The sequence below is a fragment of the Odocoileus virginianus genome, chromosome 9 (genome assembly GCF_023699985.2).
Source record: "Odocoileus virginianus isolate 20LAN1187 ecotype Illinois chromosome 9, Ovbor_1.2, whole genome shotgun sequence".
Classification (NCBI taxonomy): Eukaryota; Metazoa; Chordata; class Mammalia; order Artiodactyla; family Cervidae; genus Odocoileus; species Odocoileus virginianus.
Genome location: NC_069682.1, coordinates 66,425,896 through 66,449,791, shown reverse-complemented (window position 1 = coordinate 66,449,791; position 23,896 = coordinate 66,425,896). Strand labels below are relative to the sequence as shown.

Below are 23,896 nucleotides of genomic sequence, written 5' to 3'. Positions count from 1 at the left end.
AGTGTCATCTGTCAGACATTGTACAGACTACTAAGTTGAGGTGATCCACAGTTTCAACATTAGATTGGGCTCCATTCCTTTCAGTGACATCATATCTTTGCAAAGCTGGGCTTACTGTTGTTACTGAGGTGAAAAGCAAGTATTTCAGGAAAATCAGCATGGGGCAGGCAACAATAGCAGCAATTTTTAATCTGAATCCACAGTTTGATAAGGTGTGCAGGGCTTGGCAAATGCAGGTATTCTATAAGTAAGTGATTGTGGTTATTTAAGAAGGGAATTAAAATATTTTTTCTTTTGATTTGTGTGTATTGTTTTCTCAAGCCGCTGTTAAGTGGTCGTGTGTGTGTTGGTCTCTCAGTTGTGTCTGACTCTTTGCGACCCCGTGAATTGTAGCCCGCCAGGCTCCTCTGTCCATGGGATTCTCCAGGCAAGAATACTGGAGTGGGTTGCCATGCTCTCCTCCAGGGGATCTACCCCACCCAGGGGTCGAACCCAGGTCTCCCACATTGCAGGCAGATACCTTACCATTTGAGGTACCCAGGAAGACTCACTAAGGGTTAGGCTATAAATACTTATTAAATTGCTTGGACCAACTAGTGAATGAAACTACTAGATAGTCCTTTGGCTAGGAACTTGGCGAAAAAATGACTGTAATACCAAGGTCACCATGAAAGTTTGGAAACCTCTTGTTAACTATGTATAAGGAATTGGCTAGAAAACTCAAAAGATGAAAGAGAACATGAAAGTATTATACCAATATAGCAGCTGTGGAAACAGGTACCACTGGGGCTGGAGAGAACAAGAGAACAGACTGGAATCAGAAGCATTTAAAAAGTTGGAAGAGGGAGCACTTGTTGGCTGGTGCTCGTGTCTCTGAGGTTCTGCAGTGAATCCTGCTCCTTAAGTGTTAGAGAAACTGCAAACTAGATCCAACTGCTGGAGCAGAATGAACTTCCCTGGGGTAAAGAAGTGATGTTGGAGTGATGCCCATGGAAACAGCAAACACTCTCTTCCTCTTCGAGCAGGGATCCCCAACCCCTGGGCCATAGACTGATACTGGTCTGTGGCCTGTTAGGAACTGGGCCACACAGCAGGAGGTGAGCTGTGGGCAAGTGAAGCTTCATCTGTATTTACAGCTGCTTCCCGATTGCTCTTATTACCACCTCACCACTGCCTCCTGTCAGATCAGCCTCAGCATAACAACTGTAATGCACTTGAATCATCCTGAAACAATCCACTCCCCTGTCCATGGGAAGATTGTCTTCCACAAAACCCGTCCCTACTGCCCTGGTGGTTCAGATGGTAAAGAATGTGCCTGCAATGCAGTAGACCCAGGTTCGATCCCTGGGTCAGGAAGAGCCCCTGGAGAAGGGCATGGCAACCCACTCCAGTATTCTTGCCTGGAGAATTCCATGGACAGGAATTCCATGGCAGGCACAGTCCGTGGGGTTGCAAAGAGTTGGACACGAGTGAGCGACTAGCAGAATGCCAGGAAGGTTGGGGACCCCTGTCTATTGCCCCTCGGAGACTAGCAAAGGACCATGTAATGAAGCAGAGCTGTGCTTTATGGACTTCCAGCCCCAGCATCACAAAACAGGGTATAGAAAGGATGTTGGAACCAAGAGACCATGGCTTAGTGACTTTCCTAGGGCCCTTGGGTTGTAGCTACTATGTTCACCCTGGGCCTGAAGTCCATGGCCTCCAGCCTGTCGGTTGCCTCTTGAACCTGTGCTGTGTCTGACTCCTGGTTCCCCATCCACACCCTGAGCAGCTAAACTGTAGAGCCCATGGGATAGGGCTGCTGGACCAGCCCTGATTTTAGCCTTCGTTACATTGCAACCAAATTCACTTGTTTGATTTTTCCCTAGAATCTCTAGAGCACTTACTGCCATCTGACATTCTCACGTTCTGATTATCTCATATATTATTTAATCCCCCACTCCCCACGAGAATGGAAGCCCCATCAGGGCAGAGAGGATTTTTGTCTGTTTGAGTCACTCCTACATTTGGTATAGTGCCTGACACACGGTAGGAGCTCAAAAGCATTTAAGAGGATGAGTTTGTCGCTTGACTTTTGGCAGTGAATCCTGTATCTCTGTTACAACTCCCTGAGTTGCTGTTCTCAGTTACTTCTTAGGTGGGAGGGCCCTTTATAGCACGCAGCACTCAGACCAGCCTGACAATCACTGCAGGGAGTGTGGGTCTGCCGTGGGAGGCGGGGATTGCTGCTCCCAGTGTCTGTCCAGTCATGCGTCAGCATCTTGATGGCCATTTGCTCCTTTCTTCTTGTGTCTTGGACTTTATTTTTTAATATGTATTTATTTTTACTCATTTACTTGGCTGTACCGGGTTGTGGTTGTGGTGCTCAAGATCTTCCATCTTCCTTGCAACACGTGGGATTTTTAGCTCCTGCATGCAAACTCTCAGTTGTAGCATGTGGGAGCTAGTTCCCTGACCAGGGATCAAACCCTGGCCCCCTGCATTGGGAGTGTGGAGCCTTAGCCCCTGAATCACAGGGTAGTCCCACTTGTGTCTTGGACTTCACATGTGCTGACTCCTTTGCCCGTGGCTTACCCTTCCCTCTCCCTATGTTCAACCTCTGTTTCCCCACAGCTTGTACCTTTACCTGGTTAGATATCTATCCTTTGCCCGAGGCCGCCTCCTTCAGGACACCCTCGTTGACCTCTTGACTCCACATTACACTGTTGCTGATTTACTCTCAGATATTTACCAGTGGAATCTTATGCATGAGTTAGGGTGAGGTTCTAACCCAGTGCTGCCAGCCTTCACACCAAGACCGTGCTGGTCAGGGAAGGACCCCTGGGGTTCAGGTCGATAAGTGCTTTTCATGCTGGTGCCTGGGTGCTTCTGACATCATGTCTTGATCCACAGCCTTCATTTTGCTAATCAGCACACCAAGTACCAGAAATTGATTGTTCTGGTGGAAATCAGGGACCTGTAGACTAGTGTAAGCACTATAAATGGACTCTAATTGGTGAAACTATTCAAAATACACAGGTTGGCCAAAAGACCATGAAAGTGCTTTCCAAATGTACATGGTGCAGGAGAGCCCAGTAAGGCCTCTAGCTCTTAGCCTTAGGGATGGTGTCTAAACCTTGATTCCTAAACAGTCCTGTGTTACCTATTGGATGAGGAGAATCCCTGGTTACCTGATGAATCAGTAATGGTTCTTGATTCTGCCCTTAGGACAGAAGTGGATAAAGTATAGCCCACAGTCTTGGCTTTCTTGCCTTTATTTATTTATTTTTTTTTTAATGGAGAAACATTTTATTTTAAAACATAGCAGTGTGTACATGTCAATCCCAGACTCCCAGCCTGTCCCTCTTTTTTAAATAAGCTCTCATTGGAACACAGCCATGCCAGTTGTCTACACATTGTCTGTGTCTGCCTTTGCATTATGACAGCAGAGACAGATAGTCACAACAGAGGCGGTCTGACCCACAAAGCTTGAAGGATTTAGTATCTAGCCCTTTACAAGAAAAGCTTGCCAGCTCCTACCTGAGAATACTGTCTTAACTGCCTTAAACGAACCTCCATACAAGACAGGAACCTGATCACCTAAAAAGACAAGGACAGGTTGCTAGGGCCTCATTGGACTTTATGGGATGGATTGTATGAGCTGTTTTGTGTCTGCTTGCTAATATACGTTTGTGTAATAAATGCTTATCTGTGTAGTAGAATTTGACCTGAGACTTGTTTTTGTTTACAACCTAATAATGCCATTATGGAGGCGTTGTTAACCTTTAGTCACCTCAGATTTCTTTGGTGGCTTCTAGTTTCTGTGAACGGAGAAGGCAATGGCACCCCACTCCAGTACTCTTGCCTAGAAAATCCCATGGATGGAGGAGCCTGGTAGGCTGCAGTCCATGGGGTCACTAAGAGTCGGACACGACTGAGCGACTTCACTTTCATTTTTCACTTTCATGCATTGGAGAAGGAAATGGCAACCCACTCCAGTGTTCTTGCCTAGAGAATCCCTGGGACGGGGGGAGCCTGGTGGACTGCCGTCTATGGGGTCGCACAGAGTCAGACACGACTGAAGTGACTTAGCAGCAGCAACAGCAGTTTCTGTGAAAAAGAATGTAAGGCTGTGCTTGAGTCATGACTAAATTGGCTCAGGTGAGTTTCCAGTGCAAGGCTGTGTCCTTCTGACACTTGTTGCCTGGAAGCCCACCACCTTCCCTGCAAAAGTTCCATCAGGAGTCATCATTCCACCCTTCACAGCTGTCGTGTCTGCATCCCCCTCTAGAGCATGGATTTCATGAAGGTCAGAAATCGTCTGTCTCATTCCCTGGCATCCCTAAATGCTTGTCCCATCTCAGTGGTCCAAGGCATGTTTATAGAAAGGGAAGTATAGATAGCCGTGTCAATATGCGTTAATGGGAGCTTGCTAACTCAAAACTGTCATTTAAAAAGCATGAACCCAGCCTCCAGCTGGACCGAGAACATGGTCGGGGGTCCACTGTCATCTTCAGGACCCTGTTCCGCCTCAGTGGTCCCCTTGCCTCGCCTCCCTTCTGGAGGTGGGAACTGTGTTTAAGGGAACACAGCTGTGTCACATACCATCCAGGAGCTTGATGAACACTGTCTCCTTAATTCACCCCATGGCCCTAAAAGGCAGGGAGTACCGTCCTTGATTTGCACATGAGAAAAATGACACAGATGGGACAGGTCACTTGCTTTAGGTCCAGGTGATGACAGAGCCAGTGTTCCTTTTTGCCACATCACGATGCCTCCCTGCTCCGGAGCATTTTTTCAGTAGTGGGTGAGCCAACGAACATGTGAATGACGTGCATCCTCTATGAGATCTCTGCAAGAGGATGACAACTGAGTCAGCTCTCACAAGGTAACATGTTCTAGCTTTGGGTGACTTTAGTGGCCGGGGTAGGTGGGACCCAGTGACCCTGGATGGTGAGGATACCAATATCCCAAAATGAAACCTCTGGATTCCTGTCCTTGCCTACCTTCATAAGGATGTCTGTGATAATAGTCAACAAATTCTCATCTTCTACCAAACATCTGCAATAAATGAGAGGTGGTGGCAGAAAGGAAGCATGAGAGCAGGTTTGGATAATGCTGAAAGAAGATGGATTTTAATTTTGTTCCTTTTACCTTTTTCCCCTTCGTGTATCATTTCCATACAGAAATTGCAAATTAATGGTCACATCGAACTATCTGTCAATGTATTACTGCTCTTGCAGTATCAAATTATGTTGGCAATAATGTTTCCAGCTGCCTAGGACTCCATTGCAATTTAATTTGAAAAGAACTCAAATTGCATCTCCAAATGGATAAAAAATTAATTTTACATACAAGCTATCCACCTCCACATTTTCAGCCCCATGCCCCCAAATTATCTCAATTTAGGTTCAACTTTGAACAGTACATATGTTACAGCCAACTCCACATTCTAAGATGACTACATAGAAAATTCATGAATCGGAAATCTGCTTTGCTACTCCTTTTTTTTTTAAATAAGATGTTGCCTTGATTAAGGTCATTAGGAGATTCTTCAGCGATTACCTTTGACAGAAGGGATGAAGTCTGGGTCCCTATAAAACAGAAGGCTGGAATTCTAGCTTAACCATATGATAACCTTAATAACTGGAGTGTAGAGAGAGTTCTGATTCACCCCTTCACTTGCTGCATTTCCCCTGCAGGATGTTAGAGCCTGGATTCTGGTTATGTCTTCAGTCATCTCATGATTTTTATATTTATTCATCCTTGTTTATTAATCAGTTATAAGTTCCAGTTATAGAAATGAGATCTACGTGCTCACAGGTGAGCAGGGAGTGGGTGAGCGTGAACCAAACATGCAGACAATTAACCTGCAGTTTGATAAGCACTGTGGGAGGAATAATAAAGAAAAGAGGTGACAATTCATCCTGCCTGGGCAAGAAAGCTACAAAGAAAGAGTGGCTTTGGAGTCAGGCCTTGAATATACTGAATAGGGATTTTCCAGTGGCAACCCAAGCAGAGCATGGAGGTATAAAAGGATCGAGGATGCGACCTTCTGCTTGAGGAACGTAGGGTTCAAAGAATGAACAGTGGAAAATTAGGGAGGGAATTTGGAGGTGGGAGGGTATAAGTTGCAGGGTGCACTCTGAGTTTTGGATTGAAAATGGTACTTTAGGAGGAAATGGTACTTTAGTAAGATCTCATGGCAAGGGGGCACATGATTGAGGTGAAGAGGTCCACCTTGCCTTCCAGAGGTAGCTGCAGAATAAAGAAGCTTCTGAAGACGTGAGTGAGACACACACACACACACACACACACACACACACACACACATGTCCCTAACATGTAATAACACAAAAGGGTCTGAGACAAGATACACACAGAGGCCTGTGGTCTCTTTCCTTCTCCTTTCACCTGACTCCATCCTTCCTCACAAAGGTCTGTTCCTCCAAACAGCCATCCTTTGTTCACCCTTTGGATCTAGGGGTACACAGATGGAATATGGTCTGACCTTGGATGGCTAAACCAAGGAAAGAGGTTCAGACAAGCCCTGAAAGTGAGTTTGGGGCCATTGGGACAGGGAATTCTGATGTGTTGGGCATCCAGAGCCTGGTCCAGATGGGCCAGTAGGTCCACAGGGACCAGGCAGGCACTTTGGTCCATTGACTCCTGCTCCAGGAGAAGGGCATGGTCTTCAGAGGGCTGGAGTGTGCTCCCCAATACATAGGGCTTAGGATGAGCCCCCCGCTGCCAAGTCTAAAGGCATAGAGACAGCGAACTCAGAGGTCACGCCACTGTGATTTTCCATCAGAGGCAGACTTCCCAGCTTCCCAGATAAGACATACTCTGTTCCCACTGTTTGCCATCTCAATGGCCTGTAGGCTCTTTCTCAAGAAGGTCATATGAACAGAGCCTTATCTGGAGGCAGAAACCATGGGCTCTAGGCTTGGACATATTTACACGAGGGATATAAATTCAACAAACCAATCTCCACTGCACACACAAGGCTTTCTCAGCAATTTCCAACTTGTTTGTACCAACTGGAATGTAAACCTGAGACTCTCCCTGCTGTAGGCAATTACCAGCGCAGAAGCAGGGTTTGGCATCTGAGGTCTGGGAGGGTCAGAGTGAAAGTGTGAATGCTCCCATCATGCATTTTGAAAACTACTTTCCGTCGTGTAGGATTTCAGGACTCTCTCTTGTTTGAATGAAAATATAGATACATCCACCTTAAAGACTTGGTGATGTGCTTGCAGGGGACAGAACAGAGAATTGTGGAGTCAGGGGGTCCAAGCCCAGTTCTCAAAAACAGATCACCATCTGTTCATCTCAGTTTAACCAACACAGACTGGGCCCCTTGACAGGCCTGGTGCCGTGTGCTGGGTTGCTGGACAAACAGCATATGGTCCCTTGAAGCCTGGGAGAAGTGATGGATACAAGATGAAGATCAAGTGATGGATACAAGTTCCTGGAAAGCATGGCAACCAGAGTGGGCTGGACAGTTGGGTAAAGTGCCGTGGGGGTCCAAAGCTGGGGACTTACTTAGCTGTGTGGTCCTGGCTAAGTCATGTCCCTTCGCTGATCTCAGTTCCCTATGCCGAACACTTGTTTTCAGCATGCAGCTGCCCAGTCCATAGTTACTGTATAGCCAGTTTTGCCTTTTCTTGAATGGGAGTGCTCAAGCTTACAGAGCACTTTCACCCACACATATCTCACCCACAGGGCCGCCAAAGTTCTTGTCTTTTCACTTGAACTGAGTTTTGCTCCAATCTCTGATTCCGTAGCCTGAGAAAGTCCCACATTATCTTTTAAGGTGTCAGTGACACACCTGGACAGTCTTTTCCAAGTCCTCTCTGCCTCTGGTCTCTTTGTTCCCACGTGGCATCTTATTTGGCTCAAGTGAGGCATTCAGATCTAAGAAGCCACAAGAAATCCAATCATAGCCAACCGTTTGTGGTACCTTGAGGACCCTGTTGAAGACGGGGAGTCCCATGAGGACAGTCCCTTTGGGCTCCACCCAGTATTCCACCATCATGTTCACTCTCTTCCTCCCCCATTCAGTCCCAGCACCAGTGAGCTCATTTTCCTCTTCCTCTAAAGGCTAAGCACAACTGATCCCAAGGCCCTGGGAGTGAAACTTCTACTCCAAACAAGCTTCTAGAGACATTTCCCCAAGAAAGGCCATTCTCTCTAAGAGGAATGCCCACTGTTAGAGGCAATTTTCTTTCTCTTTACAGTTCATTTTGTACTCATTAATAGCCCTCTGTGATTAGTACAACCCTTTCCACTTTATAGACAAAGAAATGGAGGCTCAGAGATGAAGTGCCCTTGCCAAGGTCACACAGCTAGTGAGCGCCAGAGTCTGGCTTCAAGCCGTGCTCTGCTGTTCCCGGTGGCCTGTCATGACAGTCAGTCGCATCTGCTTCAGAGGGAGCAAGTCACTTCTGTGCCCTGACCTTCCCACTCCGGGAGGGAGTCTCTTTGCTCTGTGGCAGGCTTGCAACGTCTCTGGCCTTATTTGAAAAGGTGCCCTCGTCTGCTGCTTCCTTGAAGAGCAGCAGAGCGGTGTTCCTGTGCACACCTTCCTAGGTGGGCTCGGGGAGAGGACTCTAGTGGCTGAAGGCGAGGAGTGGGAAGACAGGTCGGTACTCAGCTTAGCCCCAATGTGATTAACTGCCCATGTTACCCTCCCCAGCAGGCCTTAGGCTCCTATGGATCAAGCCACTTCTGCCTTACAGCTCTCAGCTTTCTCACTCCATTCTCCGCAGATTCCTGATGACCGTGACAGGCCTCATGTCTATGTCCTCTCCTTGGTCTCCTTCCTGATATCACAGTACAGAGAAAACACAGAGATCCTGGACCCAGAGCCTTCAGATCTCAGCCGTGCCGCGCTCTCTGTGGCTTTGGGCCCATCCTTTCATCTCACAAAACTTTGGTTTCCTCTAGGACAAGGCTAGCGATACTTTCTTCACAGGGTGTGGTAGTATTTACAAACTAAAGCATCCTTTCAACTGATACGCTGGGCACAGGCTGAAGGGATGAGCAGGGAGAACCCTTGCTCTCTAAGAGCTTACATTCTAGCCTGCAGGACAGTTTTTAGAAAGCTGTCACACTGAACTTACCTCTTGTCAGTCTGTATAAGTTCTTGGACCTCTCTGGCTTCAGTTTATTCATCCATAAAGTGTAATTGGCAGTCAGTTTCTTCCTTACAGGATCACAAGGTGATGGGGGTGATAGAACCCAAAACTGAGGCTGCTGGCCATCAAGGTTGTTTTGTTTTTATTGTTTCATTGGTGCTTGAAGGGAATATTGAGTGAGAGAGTGAAAGTCTCTTAGTCGTGTCTGACTCTTTGCGACCCCATGGACTATACAGACCATGGAATTCTCCAGGCCAGAATACTGGAGTGGGTAGCTGTTCCTTCTCCAGGGGATCTTCCCAACCCAGGGATCACACCCAGGTCTCCCACATTGCAGGCAGATTCTTTACCAGCTGAGCCACAAGGGAAGTCCAAGAATACTGGAGTGGGTAGCCTATCCTTTCTCCAAGTGCATCTTCCTGACCCAGGAATTGAACCGGGGTCTCCTGTATTGCAGGTGGATTCTTTACCAACTGAGCTATCAGGGAAGTGAAGGTAATATTGGAGATTCCCAAATGAGTATTTAACAGGGACTGTGGTACATCTTAAGATGTTTGACAAAATAGGGTTAGAGCCTTGGATTTTACGAGTCTTAAATGTTCCTGATCTCACTCTAACAAGGTGAGCCAAGAGGGCACGAGGGCAGTTATCTAGCTGGACAAAGCTCGGAGTCAAGTTTGAAGGCACGCCCAGAGGAGGGTCCATGAGGTTCCGAGCAGGGTGGGCGGCCTCCCTGCCACCAGTGTTCTGGCATCTGGACTAAGAGAAAGGCTCCCGCCAGGCAGTGCTGGGGGATGCTCAGGACTTCCCAGGCAAGGAGTTTCTCACTGTTAACTCTGTTTATATGTTTGTCCTCATGTGAAGCGAGCAGCAGTAGCAGCCACACCAGGTCAGAACTCCCCAGCTCTGGGGACCTCCCTTCTCACTGTTCGATCCATGTGGGCTCCACATAGCGGCTTTTGTTCAGTGACACCTCTTTGCTTTGGGGATATGGGTTTTCCTTTACATAACATGAGTTATCGGGCTGTAAGAGTGACCGTGAACTCAGTAGTTGAGCAGGGCCAGGCTGCCCCAGTTTCCCCAGTAGTGCATCACAGGTCTGGGCTGGATACTGGGCTCCCTCACGTCTATTTCTAAGCTTCCTTCTCCAAAGAGAACCACTTCAAAGTGTAGGACATCTGCCCTGCACGGACAGATCAGAGGACTCAGCACCATCAGTATCACCTTCCTTTTTTCTTTTTGGCCATGCCACGTGGCATGCCCTGTCTTAGCTCTCCCACCAGGGATCAAACCCGTGCTCCTTTCAACGGAAGAGCCGAGTCCTGACCACTGGACCACCAGGGAATTCCCCCCGCTCTCTTTATCACCACATTGGCAAGGAAGCAGCCTTACCCCTACATGCTCTGAGAAGACCAGAGAGATGAAAGAATCCATCATTTTGCATAAGGATGCTACACAGTACTGCCACATATAAGGTGGTTGGGTGGATACAGCATGTGAGGACTTGTTATTATTTTTAGTACTTTTCCTTTTACTGCAGAAGAAAAACTGCCAAATATTGAGTGCTTAAATCCCAGGTGTAATTCTAAGAGCTTTTGCAAACAACACCTCATTTAATGCCCCCCCCACAGCCCCTGCATAAAGTTAACTACTATCATTATCTCTATTTAACAAATGAAATAGAAAATGGACCCAAAGAGATTATATAAACTGGTAAAGCCCTATAGGTAGCGTGGGGGGAAATACACTGATTGAATCTCTAGCCTGTGCTTAACTACTCCCAGCGAAGAAAACCTGACAGAAGAACTTATGGGATATGCCGATCATAAAGGAGGTTGTGTTTCTATTGTAATAAATGCCTAAACCTTAGAGAATGAGCTTTACATATGGAGATTTAAAAAAAATAGTTTTGTTTGTTATAATCTATTTTGTACAAAAACATCTACTTAATTTGTATAAAGTATAAATAGAATATTCATAATAAAATAAAGATGGCCACTGTTATATATGAGGGTCTAGGACCAAGATAAGTTGGGGGTGGGTGGGATGGAAGACAGCACTGGGGTGAGAAGGCGTAATAATACCTGTTTTTAATTTTTATTCCTTTTAAAATTGTATGTTATTTTTCATATTATTTTCTGTTATGATTTATTATAGGGTATTGAATGTAGTTCCCTGTGCTCTTCAGCAGAACCTTTTTGTTTCTCTATATAAGAGTTTGCATCTGCCAATCCCATCTCCCAATTCTTCCATCTTGTCCCCCTCCTCCTTAGCAACCACAAGCCTGTTCTTTATGCATGGAAGTGTGTTTCTGTTTTGTAGATAAATTCATTTGTGCCATATTTTAGATTCCACATGTAAGTGATACCATATGGTATTTATCTTTCTCTTTCTGACTTCCTTTGCTTAGTATGATAATCTCTGTGTCCATCCATTTAGCTGCAAATGATGTTATTTCAGTCTTTTTTATGGCTAAGTAGTATTCCATTGTACCACATCTTTATCCATTCCTTTGCTGATGGGCATTTAGGTTCCTCCCATGTCTTGACTATTGTGAATAGTGCTGCTGTGAACATGGGAGTGCAAGTATCTTTTCGATTTATCATTTTGTCCAAATATGTGCCTAGGAGTTGGACCGTTGCATCAGATCTGTTTTGAGAATGATATTCCTGGAGAGGCCTGTTTGGTTGAGAACGGAGAGGAGAGAAGGAAGGGCTGACAGCTGTTACGGGAGGCTCCAAAGGGATCAGTTGTGTTTTCAGGGAAAGGAAAGGAGATCCCGCTGGTCACAGTGACAGCCTGGGTGCTGCGTGCTGAGGATGCTGCTCCGTTTGCGTTCTCTGCCTCTAGTGCCATGAACTGAGAAGAGGTGGCTGGTTTCTCAAGGGGAGAGGTGTGGCCAGATGAAATGTACAGAGAGAGGTCAGACTGCAGCTTCCTTCTCAACTAGTATTTCCCCAAAGCATTGTGTGTGCTGTCGGTGGTGCCCACGATGGTCTTCAGTGGTACCCTGATGAACCTCAACAATTTTAACAACGTTGCATTTTTTTCAGATGGTTAATATTCATTTATGACAAGTGATTCAGGCTTTCCCTTTAATTAGGTTTTCTTTTAGATGCTTGTGTTTAAATAATAGGGTTGTCTTACAGAAAAATATTAATTACATTATACTCTAAGTGGTGACATCAGGAAGGCAGTGGCTGAATTGGTGAGAGCTGTGTTCCCCTGTGTCAGCGGAGCCCCCACCCTGCCTTCCCAGCGGCCTGCTCAGAGCCCCGTGTCTTGCTTGTGTCTTGCAGACCCGGTGCACGGCCCCCAGAACGTGGAGATCGTGGACATCCGCGCCCGGCAGCTGACACTGCAGTGGGAGCCCTTCGGCTACGCGGTCACCCGCTGCCACAGCTACAACCTCACGGTGCAGTACCAGTACGTGTTCAACCAGCAGCAGTACGAGGCCGAGGAGCTCATCCAGACCTCGTCCCACTACACCCTGCGGGGCCTGCGTCCCTTCATGGCCATCCGGCTGCGGCTGCTGCTGTCCAACCCCGAAGGCCGCATGGAGAGCGAGGAGCTGGTGGTGCAGACGGAGGAGGACGGTGAGTCGGGGAGTGGGCATGCTCCCGCAGGAGCTGGGCGGGCTGGGCCAGCTCAGGCGGCCACGCCTAGCGGTTGCAAGGGTTTATTTTTTTTCCAGCATCTTTCATCTCTCTGTCAGTATATCAGCATCTTCTCTAAGCTCTTCAGTAACACACCATGCAGGCTGTACAGTGCACAACTCCAGGGGGCGCTGTCCCCCTAGGCAGTGACACCTCTGCCACAGACGCATGCTCATCCACATCCCGGCTCTCACTTTATACCACCTGCTATGCCAACACTTAACCACACTGATGCCTCTCAAAAGAGAAGATGTGTATCGATCGTACTGTTGAAACGTGTTGAGTTTGGAGTCAGCTCTGGAATCTCTTAAAAATTAGGAGCAGAAAATACACATAAAGAGCTTGGTACACACACATTGAATGCACCCAGAGCCACATTTTCACCTGGGTGTCCTACAGGCATCTCAAAAAGGTATCCAAAATTGAACTCATATCTGCCCCTATACTGACTTCTCTCCCTGTGTTCAGGTATACTTCCTAGAACACAGGGAGACCTGAGTGATGGGTCCCTGGTGGGATCAAGACCTATATCCTCAGCTGCAAAGTTCCACAAGCATATAGAGGAAAGCATTCCAGCCTCTTCTAACCTTGTCCCTCAATCCCTCCATCTTATCCTAGAGCTGGAGTTTATCAAATCTGCCTTTGTAACAAGCCCTCCCCAATCCTTTTAAAAATCATCCCCGCAGCCACTCTCTTTGCAGTCCCTCTAGACTGTGCTTCTTGGTAGCACAGTGGTGGGGACTCAGCCTCTGTCACCTTGTTCCTCCGTCTTGCTGTCTTGTAAAAAACCTCGGTCTCCTGTGGGTACAGCTCTCCAGATCTGAGTGCCCTGCTTCCTGGGAACCTATTCCCGTCCAGCCTCCAACAGAGGGTCAGACGTCTCATCTTGGCTTCATTGTGCGGCCCTGGATTTGGCTTCTGATGAAGCTGCCAGAACTTTCTCCAGATTTGGCTCCATTGTATCAAAGGTAAATAGCCCCCTCTCCAGCACATAGACTAATACACTGTCTGAGAAGTCAGGCTCTGGAGCCAAATATGCCTGGAGAAAGTTGTTTAACCTCTCAGTGCCTTGCTTCCTTTATCTGTAAAAATGGAGATAAATTGGGAATTTTCTGGTTGTCCAGTGGTTAGGACTCTGTGCTTCCACTGTTGGGGGCCCAGATTTGATCCCTAGTCAGGGAACTAAGACTCCACAAGCCATGTGGTTATTTAAAAAAAGAGAGAGATATAATCATAGTACCTAACTTATAGGTTCTTGTGCTCATAGAAAAGATGGCATGTATAGAAACTAGAATCATGTCCATCAGACTGTAAGTTTTCATTAAATGAAGCTACTACATTTGCACTAAGTCCAAAAAACAAAAATCTTGACAAAGAATCCTCTAGCACAATCAACCCAGAAACCACCCATCCATCTCTTCAGAGCAGTAGATGTCCACTGTCATAGCTATAGAAAACATGGCATCGATATCCAAGGAGTGGCAATGTGGCAGAATTTCACATTAATTTAAAAATAGTCAAACAAACAATCCACATTCATATTTCCAATAACATTAAACCTGATTTTATATAATAAGGAGATGCAGAGTTGGGGCAAGTAGGGTGGTTTGATGGTTTAGTTGCTAAGTTCTGTCTGACTCTTGTGACTCCATGGACTCCAGCCCACCAAGCTCCTCTGTGCATGAGATTTCCCAGGCAGGAATACTGGAGTGGGTAGCCATTTCCTTCTCCAGGGGATCTTCCCAACCCAGATATCAAACACGGGTCTCCTGCATTGCAGGCGGTCTCTTTACTGACTGAGCCACCGGGGAAGCCCAGGGTGGTTTAGTGACAAGAGTTCATGGGGGGGACCTGGTTGTCAGACAAGGGGGAGCCAGTGTTGGGAACCAGCATGAAAATTCAGAACACTGAAGATGAACAGGAGGGTTTAGCCCAGGAACCGCTCAGGACATTTCTTGCCAAGATGCTCTGCCTGCCTTGGGCCGCTTTTTGAGGATTACCTACATGTGCAACTGCACATCCCAAGTCCCATCTTTAAGTCATGCCCCAACCTCTCCGTTTCTCCTTCTCATCACCAAGAAAAAAAAAAAAAAAGAAAAACCAATCACAAGGTCTTTATCAAAACAAATTGAGAACAGCAGTGCTTTGAAATTAAATTTTAATCAAACACCATTAACGGCAGCACCTCCATCCCTGCTCTCTCGAGCTGTGTGGGCATCATCACAGTAAAAGCACCAACGTTCAGGATACCATGCCTCTGGCTTGCAGCTCTCCTGAGGCCCTACCTCGGGGACCATGGAGATTACAGGAAGGTCTCAGAAGAGCACAGGCTCCTGTGCACACCGGGGTTAGCTTCCATTTCTCCTGAAGAAGGGAGAGGCACCATCTCTGTTTGCTGGGGGCCCATTGACCTCGAGGTCTAGCTGCAGATGGAGCTCAGCTCTAGTCCATTAACTGAAACCCCCTTCAGGGAACCAAGGAAGCATCTTGCGGGTTGAGCTGGCTGGAGTCACACTGCTTTCATCTGTGCTGCAAAATTGTCTTCTGGGAAATGTGTGGAATTTGTAATTCCATCACCCCAGTGCTTCTGTGAGCATGTGAAGTAACCCACCGCTGGTGAGAACAGCTTGTGGCCACTGAGCCCCAGTGTTTCATCTGCGAAGGGGCTGTTAATAGGAGGCTAAATAGGTTCTTTATTTTTTCCCCTTCTCTTCACAAATGTCTCAGACAAAAACCACAGCTCAGCTTGCTGGGTGGTTACTTCTCTGCTTTCAGCCAAACCACAGCCAAGACTGTGAAATGGAATCTCTGAGATTCTGAAAAAGGAAAACAAAATAGATGATGGTCTCATTTTGGCTACCCCTTATTGAGACTTACAGTGGGCTAGACACACATGTTATATACTATGATTCATACTTGATTTTACTTTGAAATGTTTCAAAACCATGGAAAAATTGGAAGAAGATTATATAAACAAGATCTGTAAACCCTTCACAAGACCTAACACTAGTGAACACCTTGCTATCCAATTTTTCATATGCATATGTGATACCTATGTATGATATAGGGCTTCCCTGACAGCTCACTTGGTAAAGAACCTGCCTGCAATACAGGACACCCTGGTTCAATTCCTGGGTCGGGAAGATCCGCTGGAGAAGGGATAGGCTCCCCACTCCAGTATTCTTGGGCTTCCCTCGTGGCTCAGCTGATGAAGAATTCGCCTGCAATGCGGGAGACCTGGGTTCGATCCTTGGGTTGGGAAGATCCCCTGGAGAAGGGAAAGGCTACCCACTCCAGTACTCTGGCCTGGAGAATTCCATGGACTGTATAGTCCATGGGGTCACAAAGAGTCGGACACGACTGAGTGACTTTCACTTTCACTTTCACGTGTGTGATATATTTGATAGGGAAATAACATATATAAACATACATGTAATATTTTTAACTATTTGAAAATAAGTGGCGGAAGTCATGATACCTCACCCCAAGATTCTTTAGCGTGCTGCAGCTGCTAAGTCGCTTCAGTCGTGTCCGACTCTGTGCAACCCCATAATGCATGACAGTTAATGATAAGGACTTGCTCCTCCATACCCACAATACCATAGAACATCTAAGAAATTTTGCAGTAATTCTAAAATAATCAAATAGACAATCTGCATTCGTATTTCCAGTAACATTAAACCTGATTTTATGTGACAAACCAGAGTATGAGACATGTTTGGCAAAAATGCTATATGAGTTAGTGATACAGCTTTCTCTCTGTAGAATGTCAAAAGGTACATAATGTCAGGGACCCCCTCTACTGGTGATGCTGAGTTGGTCCCTTAGATAAGATGGGGACCACCCAGTATCTTCACAATAAATGTGGCACCTTTTCTCTTTGTAAATTAGCTCACCTGTGCAGTGGTGTTTTGAGATCTTTTAGTATCTCTAGTCCCCAAGAACTTTAAAAAAACTTTTTTATGAAGTATGGTAGATTTACAATGTAAATTTCTTCTGTACAGCAAACTGAATCAGTTATACATTTATATATTTTTTCCATTTTCTTTTTCATTATGTTTTGTCAAAGGATATCGAATATAGTTCCCTGTACTATGTAGTAGGACCTTGCCATTTAACTATTCATATATAATAGTTTACATCTGCTCATCCCAAGCTCCCAGTCCTCCTCTCCTCTACCCTCTCCCCCTTGCCAACCACAGGTCTGTTCTCTGCATCTGTGGGTCTGTTTCTGTTTTGTAGACAGGTTCATTGTGCCATATTTTAGATTTCACATGTAATTGATATCATGTGATATGTCTTTCTGACTTACTTTGCTTAGTATGATAATATCTTTTGCTCCAAGTGTCATTTTTTTTCTTTTTATGGCTGAGTGATATTCCATTGTGTATGTGCGCACACACACACACACACACACACACACATACACACATACATACACCCAACATACCACATTTCTTTATCCATTCATCTGTGGATAAATATGTAGTTTGCTTCTATGTCTTGACTGTTGTAAATAGTGCTGCTGTGAACATTGGGGTGCATGTATCTTTTTGGATTAGAGTTTAGTCCAGATATATGCCCAGTACTGGGATTGCTGGATTTTTTTTCCATTTATTTTTCTTAGTTGGAGGCTAATTACTTTACAATATTGTAGTGGTTTTTGCCATACATTGCCATGAATCAGCCATGGATTTACATGTGTTCCCCATCCCAATCCCACCTCCCTCCCCATCCCATCCCTCTGGGTCTGCCCAGTGTACCAGCCCTGAGCACTTGTCTCATGCATCCAACCTGGGCTGGTGATCTGTTTCACCCTTGATAGTATACTTGTTTCAATGCTATTCTCTCAGAACATCCCACCCTCGCCTTCTCCCACAGAGTCCAAAAGTCTGTTGTGTACATCTGTGTCTCTTTTTCTGTTTTGCATATAGGGTTATTGTTACCATCTTTTAAAATTCCATATATATACGTTAGTATACTGTATTGGTCTTTATCTTTCAGGCTTACTTCACTCTGTATAATGGGCTTCAGTTTCATCCATCTCATTAGAACTGATTCAAATGAATTCTTTTTAATGGCTGAGTAATATTCCATTGTGTATATGTACCACAGCTTCCTTATCCATTCATCTGCTGATGGGCATCTAGGTTGCTTCCATGTCCTGGCAATTATAAACATTGCTGCGGTGAACATTGGGGTGTACATGTCTCTTTCAGATCTGGTTTCCTCGGTGTGTATGCCCAGGAGTGGGATTGCTGGGTCATATGGCAGTTCTATTTCCAGTTTTTTAAGGAATCTCCACACTGTTCTCCATAGTGGCTGTACTAGTTTGCATTCCCACCAACAGTGTAAGAGGGTTCCCTTTTCTCCACACCCTCTCCAGCATTTATTGCTTGTAGACTTTTGGATAGCAGCCATCCTGACTGGCGTATAATGGTACCTCGTTGTGGTTTTGACTTGCATTTCTCTGATAATGAGTGACATTAAGCATCTTTTCATGTGTTTGTTAGCCATCTGTATGTCTTCTTTGGAGAAATGTCTGTTTAGTTCTTTGGCCCATTTTTTGATTGGGTCATTTATTTTTCTGGAATTGAGCTGCAGGAGCTGCTTGTATATTTTTGAGATTAATCCTTTGTCTGTTGCTTCATTTGCTATTATTTTCTCCCATTCTGAAGGCTGTCTTTTCACCTTGCTTATAGTTTCCTTTGTTGCGCAAAAGCTTTTAAGTTTAATTAGGTCCCATTTGTTTATTTTTGCTTTTATTTCTAAAATTCTGGGATGTGGGTCATAGAGGATCCTGCTGTGATTTATGTTGGAGAGTGTTTTGCCTATGTTCTCCTCTAGGAGTTTGATAGTTTCTGGTCTTACATTTAGATCTTTAATCCATTTTGAGTTTATCTTTGTGTATGGTGTTCTAGTTTCATTCTTTTACAAGTGGTTGACCAGTTTTCCCAGCACCACTTCTTAAAGAGGTTATCTTTTTTCCATTGTATATCCTTGCCTCCTTTGTCGAAGATAAGGTGTCCATAGGTTCGTGGATTTATCTCTGGGCTTTCAATTCTGTTCCATTGATCTATAGTTCTGTCTTTGTGCCAGTACCATACTGTCTTGATGACTGTGGCTTTGTAGTAGAGCCTGAAGTTGGGCAGGTTGATTCCTCTAGTTCCATTCTTCTTTCTCAAGATTGCTTTGGCTATTCAAGGTTTTTTGTATTTCCATACAAATTGTGAAATTATTTGTTCTAGTTCTATGAAAAATACCATTGGTAGCTTGATAGGGATTGCATTGAATCTATAGATTGCTTTGGGTAGTATAGCCATTTTCACAATATTGAGTCTTCCAATCCATGAACACGGTATATTTCTCCATCTGTTTGTGTCCTCTTTGATTTCTTTCATCAGTGTTTTATAGTTTTCTAGATACAGGTCTTTCATTTCTTTAGGTAGATAAACTCCTAAGTATTTTATTCTTTTTGTTGCAATGGTGAATGGTATTGTTTCCTTAATTTCTCTTTCTGTTTTCTCATTGTTAGTGTATAGGAATGCAAGGGATTTCTGTGTGTTAATTTTATATCCTGCAACATTGCTGTATTCATTGATTAGCTGCAGTAATATTCTGGTAGAGTCTTTAGGGTTTTCTATGTAGAGGATCATGTCTGCAAACAGTGAGAGTTTTACTTCTTCTTTTCCTATCTGGATTCCTTTTACTTCTTTTTCTGCTCTGATTGCTGTGGCCAACACTTCCAAAACTATGTTGAATAGTAGTGGTGAGAGTGGACACCCTTGTCTTGTTCCTGACTTTAGGGGAAATGCTTTCAATTTTTCACCATTGAGGATAATGCTTGCTGTGGGTTTGTCATATATAGCTTTAATTATGTTGAGGTATGTTCCTTCAATGCCTGCTTTCTGGAGAGTTTTTATCATAAATGGATGTTGAATTTTGTCAAAGGATTTTTCTGCATCTATTGAGATAACCATATGGCTCTTATCTTTCAGTTTGTTAATATGGTGTATTACATTGATTGATTTGCAGATATTAAAGAATCCTTGCATTCCTGGAAAAAAAATAAAAATAAAAAAAAAAGAATCCTTGCATTCCTGGGATAAAGCCCACTTGGTCATGATGTATGATCTTTTTAATATGTTGTTGGATTCTGTTTGCTAGAATTTTGTTAAGGATTTTTGCATCTATGTTCATCAGTGATATTGGCCTGTAGTTTTCTTTTTTTGTGGCATCTTTGTCTGGTTTTGGTATAGGGTGATGGTGGCCTCATACAATGAGTTTGGAAGTTTGTCTTCTGCAATTTTCTGGAAGAGTTTGAGTAAGATAGGTGTTAGCTCTTCTCTAAATTTTTGGTAGAATTCAGCTGTGAAGCCATCTGGTCCTGGGCTTTTGTTTGCTGGAAGATTTCTGATTACAGTTTCGATTTCCATGCTTGTGATGGGTCTGTTAAGATCTTCTATTTCTTCCTGATTCAGTTTTGGAAAGTTATACTTTTCTAAGAATTTGTCCATTTCTTCCAAGTTGTCCATTTTATTGGCATAGAGCTGCTGGTAGTAGTCTCTTATGATCCTTTGTATTTCAGTGTTGTCTGTTGTGATCTCTCCATTTTCATTTCTAATTTTGTTGATTTGTTTCCTCTCCCTTTGTTTCTTGATGAGTCTGGCCAACGGTTTGTCAATTTTATTTACCTTTTCAAAAAAACAGCTTTTAGCTTTGTTGATTTTTGCTATGGTCTCTTTTGTTTCTTTTGCATTTATTTCTGCCCTAATTTTTAAGATTTCTTTCCTTCTACTAACCCTGGGGTTCTTCATTTCTTCCTTCTCTAGTTGCTTTATGTGTAGAGTTAGGTTATTTATTTGACTTGTTTCTTGTTTCTTGAGGTAAGCCTGCATTGCTATGAACCTTCCCCTTAGCACTGCTTTTACAGTGTCCCATAGGTTTTGGGTTGTTGTGTTTTCATTTTCATTCATTTCTATGCATATTTTGATTTCTTTTTTTATTTCTTCTATGATTTGTTGGTTATTCAGAAGTGTGCTATTTAGCCTCCATAGGTTGGAATTTTTAATAGTTTTTTTTCCTGTAATTGAGTTCTAATCTTACTGCATTGTGGTCAGAAAAGATGACTGGAATGATTTCAGTTTTTTTTAATTTACCAAGGCTAGATTTATGGCCCAGGATGTGATCTATTCTGGAGAAGGTTCCATGTGCACTTGAGAAAAAGGTGAAGTTGATTGTTTTGGGGTGAAATGTCCTATAGATATCAATTAGGTCTAGCTGGTCCATTGTGTCATTTAAAGTTTGTGTTTCCTTCCTTGTTAATTTTCTGTTTAGTTGATCTATCCATAGGTGTGAGTGGGGTATTAAAGTCTCCCACTATTATTGTGTTATTGTTAATTTCCCCTTTCATTCTTGTTAGCATTTGCCTTACATATTGCAGTGCTCCTATGTTGGGTGCATATATATTTATAATTGTTATATCTTCTTGGATTGATCCTTTGATCATTATGTAGCGTCCTTCTTTGTCTCTTTTCACAGCCTTTATTTTAAAGTCTATTTTATCTGATATGAGTATTGTGACTCCTGCTTTCTTTTGGTCTCCATTTGTGTGAAATATTTTTTTCCAGCCCTTCACTTTCAGTCTGTATGTGTCCCTTGTTTTGAGGTGGGTCTCTTTGTAGACAGCATATATAGGGGTCTTGCTTTTGTATCCATTCAGCCAGTCTTTGTCTTTTGGTTGGGGCATTCAACCCATTACATTTAAGGTAATTATTGATAAGAATGGTCCCATTGCCATTTGCTTTGTTGTTTTGGGTTCACGTTCATACAACCTTTCTGTTTCCTGTCTAGAGAAGATCCTTTAGCATTTCTTGAAGAGCTGGTTTGGTGGTGCTGAATTCTTTCAGTTTTTGCTTGTCTGTAAAGCTTTTAAATTCTCCTTCATATCTGAATGAGATCCTTGCTGAGTACAGTAATCTGGGTTGTAGGTTATTCTCTTTCATTACTTTAAGTATGTCCTGCCATTCCTTTCTGGCCTGAAGAGTTTCTACTGAAAGATCAACTGTTATCCTTATGGGAATCCCCTTGTGTGTTATTTGTTGTTTCTCCCTTGCTGCTTTCAATATTCTTTCTTTGTGTTTGATCTTTGTTAATTTGACTAATATGTGTCTTGGGGTGTTTCGCCTTGGGTTTACCCTGTTTGGGACTCTCTGGGTTTCTTGGACTTGTGTCACTATTTCCTTCCCCATTTGGGGGAAGTTTTCAGCTATTATCTCCTCGAGTATTTTCTCATGGTCTTTCTTTTGGTCTTCTTCTTCTGGGACTCCTATGATTCAAATGTTGGGGCGTTTCACATTGTCCCAGAGGTCCCTGAGGTTGTCCTCATTTCTTTTAATTCTTTTTTCCGCTCTGCTTCATTTATTTCCACTATTTTATCTTCTACCTCACTTATCCTATCTTCTGCCTCCATTATTCTACTTTTGGTTCCCTCCAGAGTGTTTTTGATCTCATTTATTGCATTATTCATTTTTAATTGACTTTTTTATTTCTTCTAGGTCCTTGTTAAACATTTCTTGCATTTTCTCAATCCTTGTCTCCAGGTTATTTATCTGTAACTCTATTTTGTTTTCAAGATTTTGGGTCATTTTTATTATCATTATTCTAGTTTCTTTTTCAGGTAGATTTCCTATCTCCTCCTCTTTTGTTTGGCTTGGTGGGCATTTTTCATGTTCCTTTACCTGCTGGGTATTTCTCTGCCTTTTTGTCTTATTTAGATTGCTGTGTTTTGGGTGACCTTTCTGTATTCTGGTAGTCTGTGGTTCCTTTTTACTGTGGAGGTTTCTCCCAGTGGGTGGGGCTGGATGTTTGGCTTGTCAAGGTTTGCTGGTTAGGGAAGCTTGTGTCGGTGTTCTGGTGGGTGGAGCTGGATTTCTTCTCTCTGGAGTTCAATGGAGTGTCCAGTAGTTAGTTTTGAGATGGGTCTATGGGTTTGTTGTGACTTTGGGCAGCCTGTGTGTTGACGCTCAGGGCTGTGTTCCTGCGTTGCTGGAGAATTTGCGTGGTATGTCTTGCTCTGGAACTTACTGGCTCTTGGGTGGTGGTTGGTTTCAGTGTAGGTATGGAGGCTTTTGGATGATCTCTTATTATTTAATGTTCCCTGTAGTCAGGAGTTCTCTGGTGGCCTCAGGTTTTGGGCTTAAGCCTCTTGCCTCTGGATTTTGGTCTTATTCTTCCAGTAACCTCAAGACTTCTCAATCTATACAGTACTGATAATAAAACTTCTAGGTTAATGGTGAAAGGATTCTCCACAATGAGGGACACCCAGAGAGGTTCACAGAGTTATGTGAGCAAGAGGAGAGGGAGGAAGGAGATAGAGGTGAGCAGGAGGAGAAAAGGGGGACTCAAGAGAAGAGAAACAGACCTAGGCAGTACTCTGTTCACTAAGTGTTCTCTAAGCAGCCCAGAACACCCACAGAGATTCACAGAATTGGATTGAGAAGAGAAGGGGTAGGGAGGAAATAGAGGTGATCTGGGGGAGAAAAAGGAGAGTCAAAAGAGGGAGAGAGTGATCAAACCAGTAATCACACTCCTGAGTAAAAATGGGTACTGGAGGTTGGATTCTTATATGTCCAAAATTGATATCAAATACTGAAAAACAAAGATTAAAAATCTAGAGTAGAGGTTAGACTCTTAAAAATACAATATTAAAAAACAACAAAAACAGAAAAAAATTTAAGAAATATATATGAAGTTTGCTTTAAAAATGGGTCCTTTTTTTTAGCCAAGGTTATAGTGGGTTATAAAAATGAAAATTAAGGAGTAATAGAAGAGTAATAAAGGACTTTAAAAAAAAAAAGAATGAGAAAAAAAATTTTTTTCTGGAATTTCTCTGGAGCTATTGCAGGCAGTGTGGGTTCAGTTCAGTTTCAGATAGCTCCTTGTTCCAGCTTACACTTCTCTCTATCTACAGGCCCCTTCCAGTGTAGTCGGTGTTAACTACAGGGATTTTAATCCGTTGCACCAGTCACTTCTGAGGTGGTTCCCTTTGTTTATTTGGCTTCTGTTTGCCGGTATCTTCAGTGTCTTAATTTCCACCCTGACACAGGCGGGCGGAGGTGGTCT

General features: G+C 43.9%; 1 protein-coding gene across 16 annotated transcripts in view; it reads left to right on the top strand.

Annotated features, from left to right (window-relative positions):
- PTPRT (protein tyrosine phosphatase receptor type T) overlaps nt 1–23,896 on the top strand; it is a 1,083,381-nt gene that overhangs the window by 668,055 nt on the left and 391,430 nt on the right. For all 16 annotated transcript variants that reach the window (XM_070472652.1, XM_070472647.1, XM_070472651.1 and 13 more), the window contains exon 8: nt 12,416–12,712. In XM_070472652.1, coding sequence (XP_070328753.1) covers nt 12,416–12,712 — 297 coding nt within the window. The remainder of the gene's footprint in view (nt 1–12,415; nt 12,713–23,896) is intronic.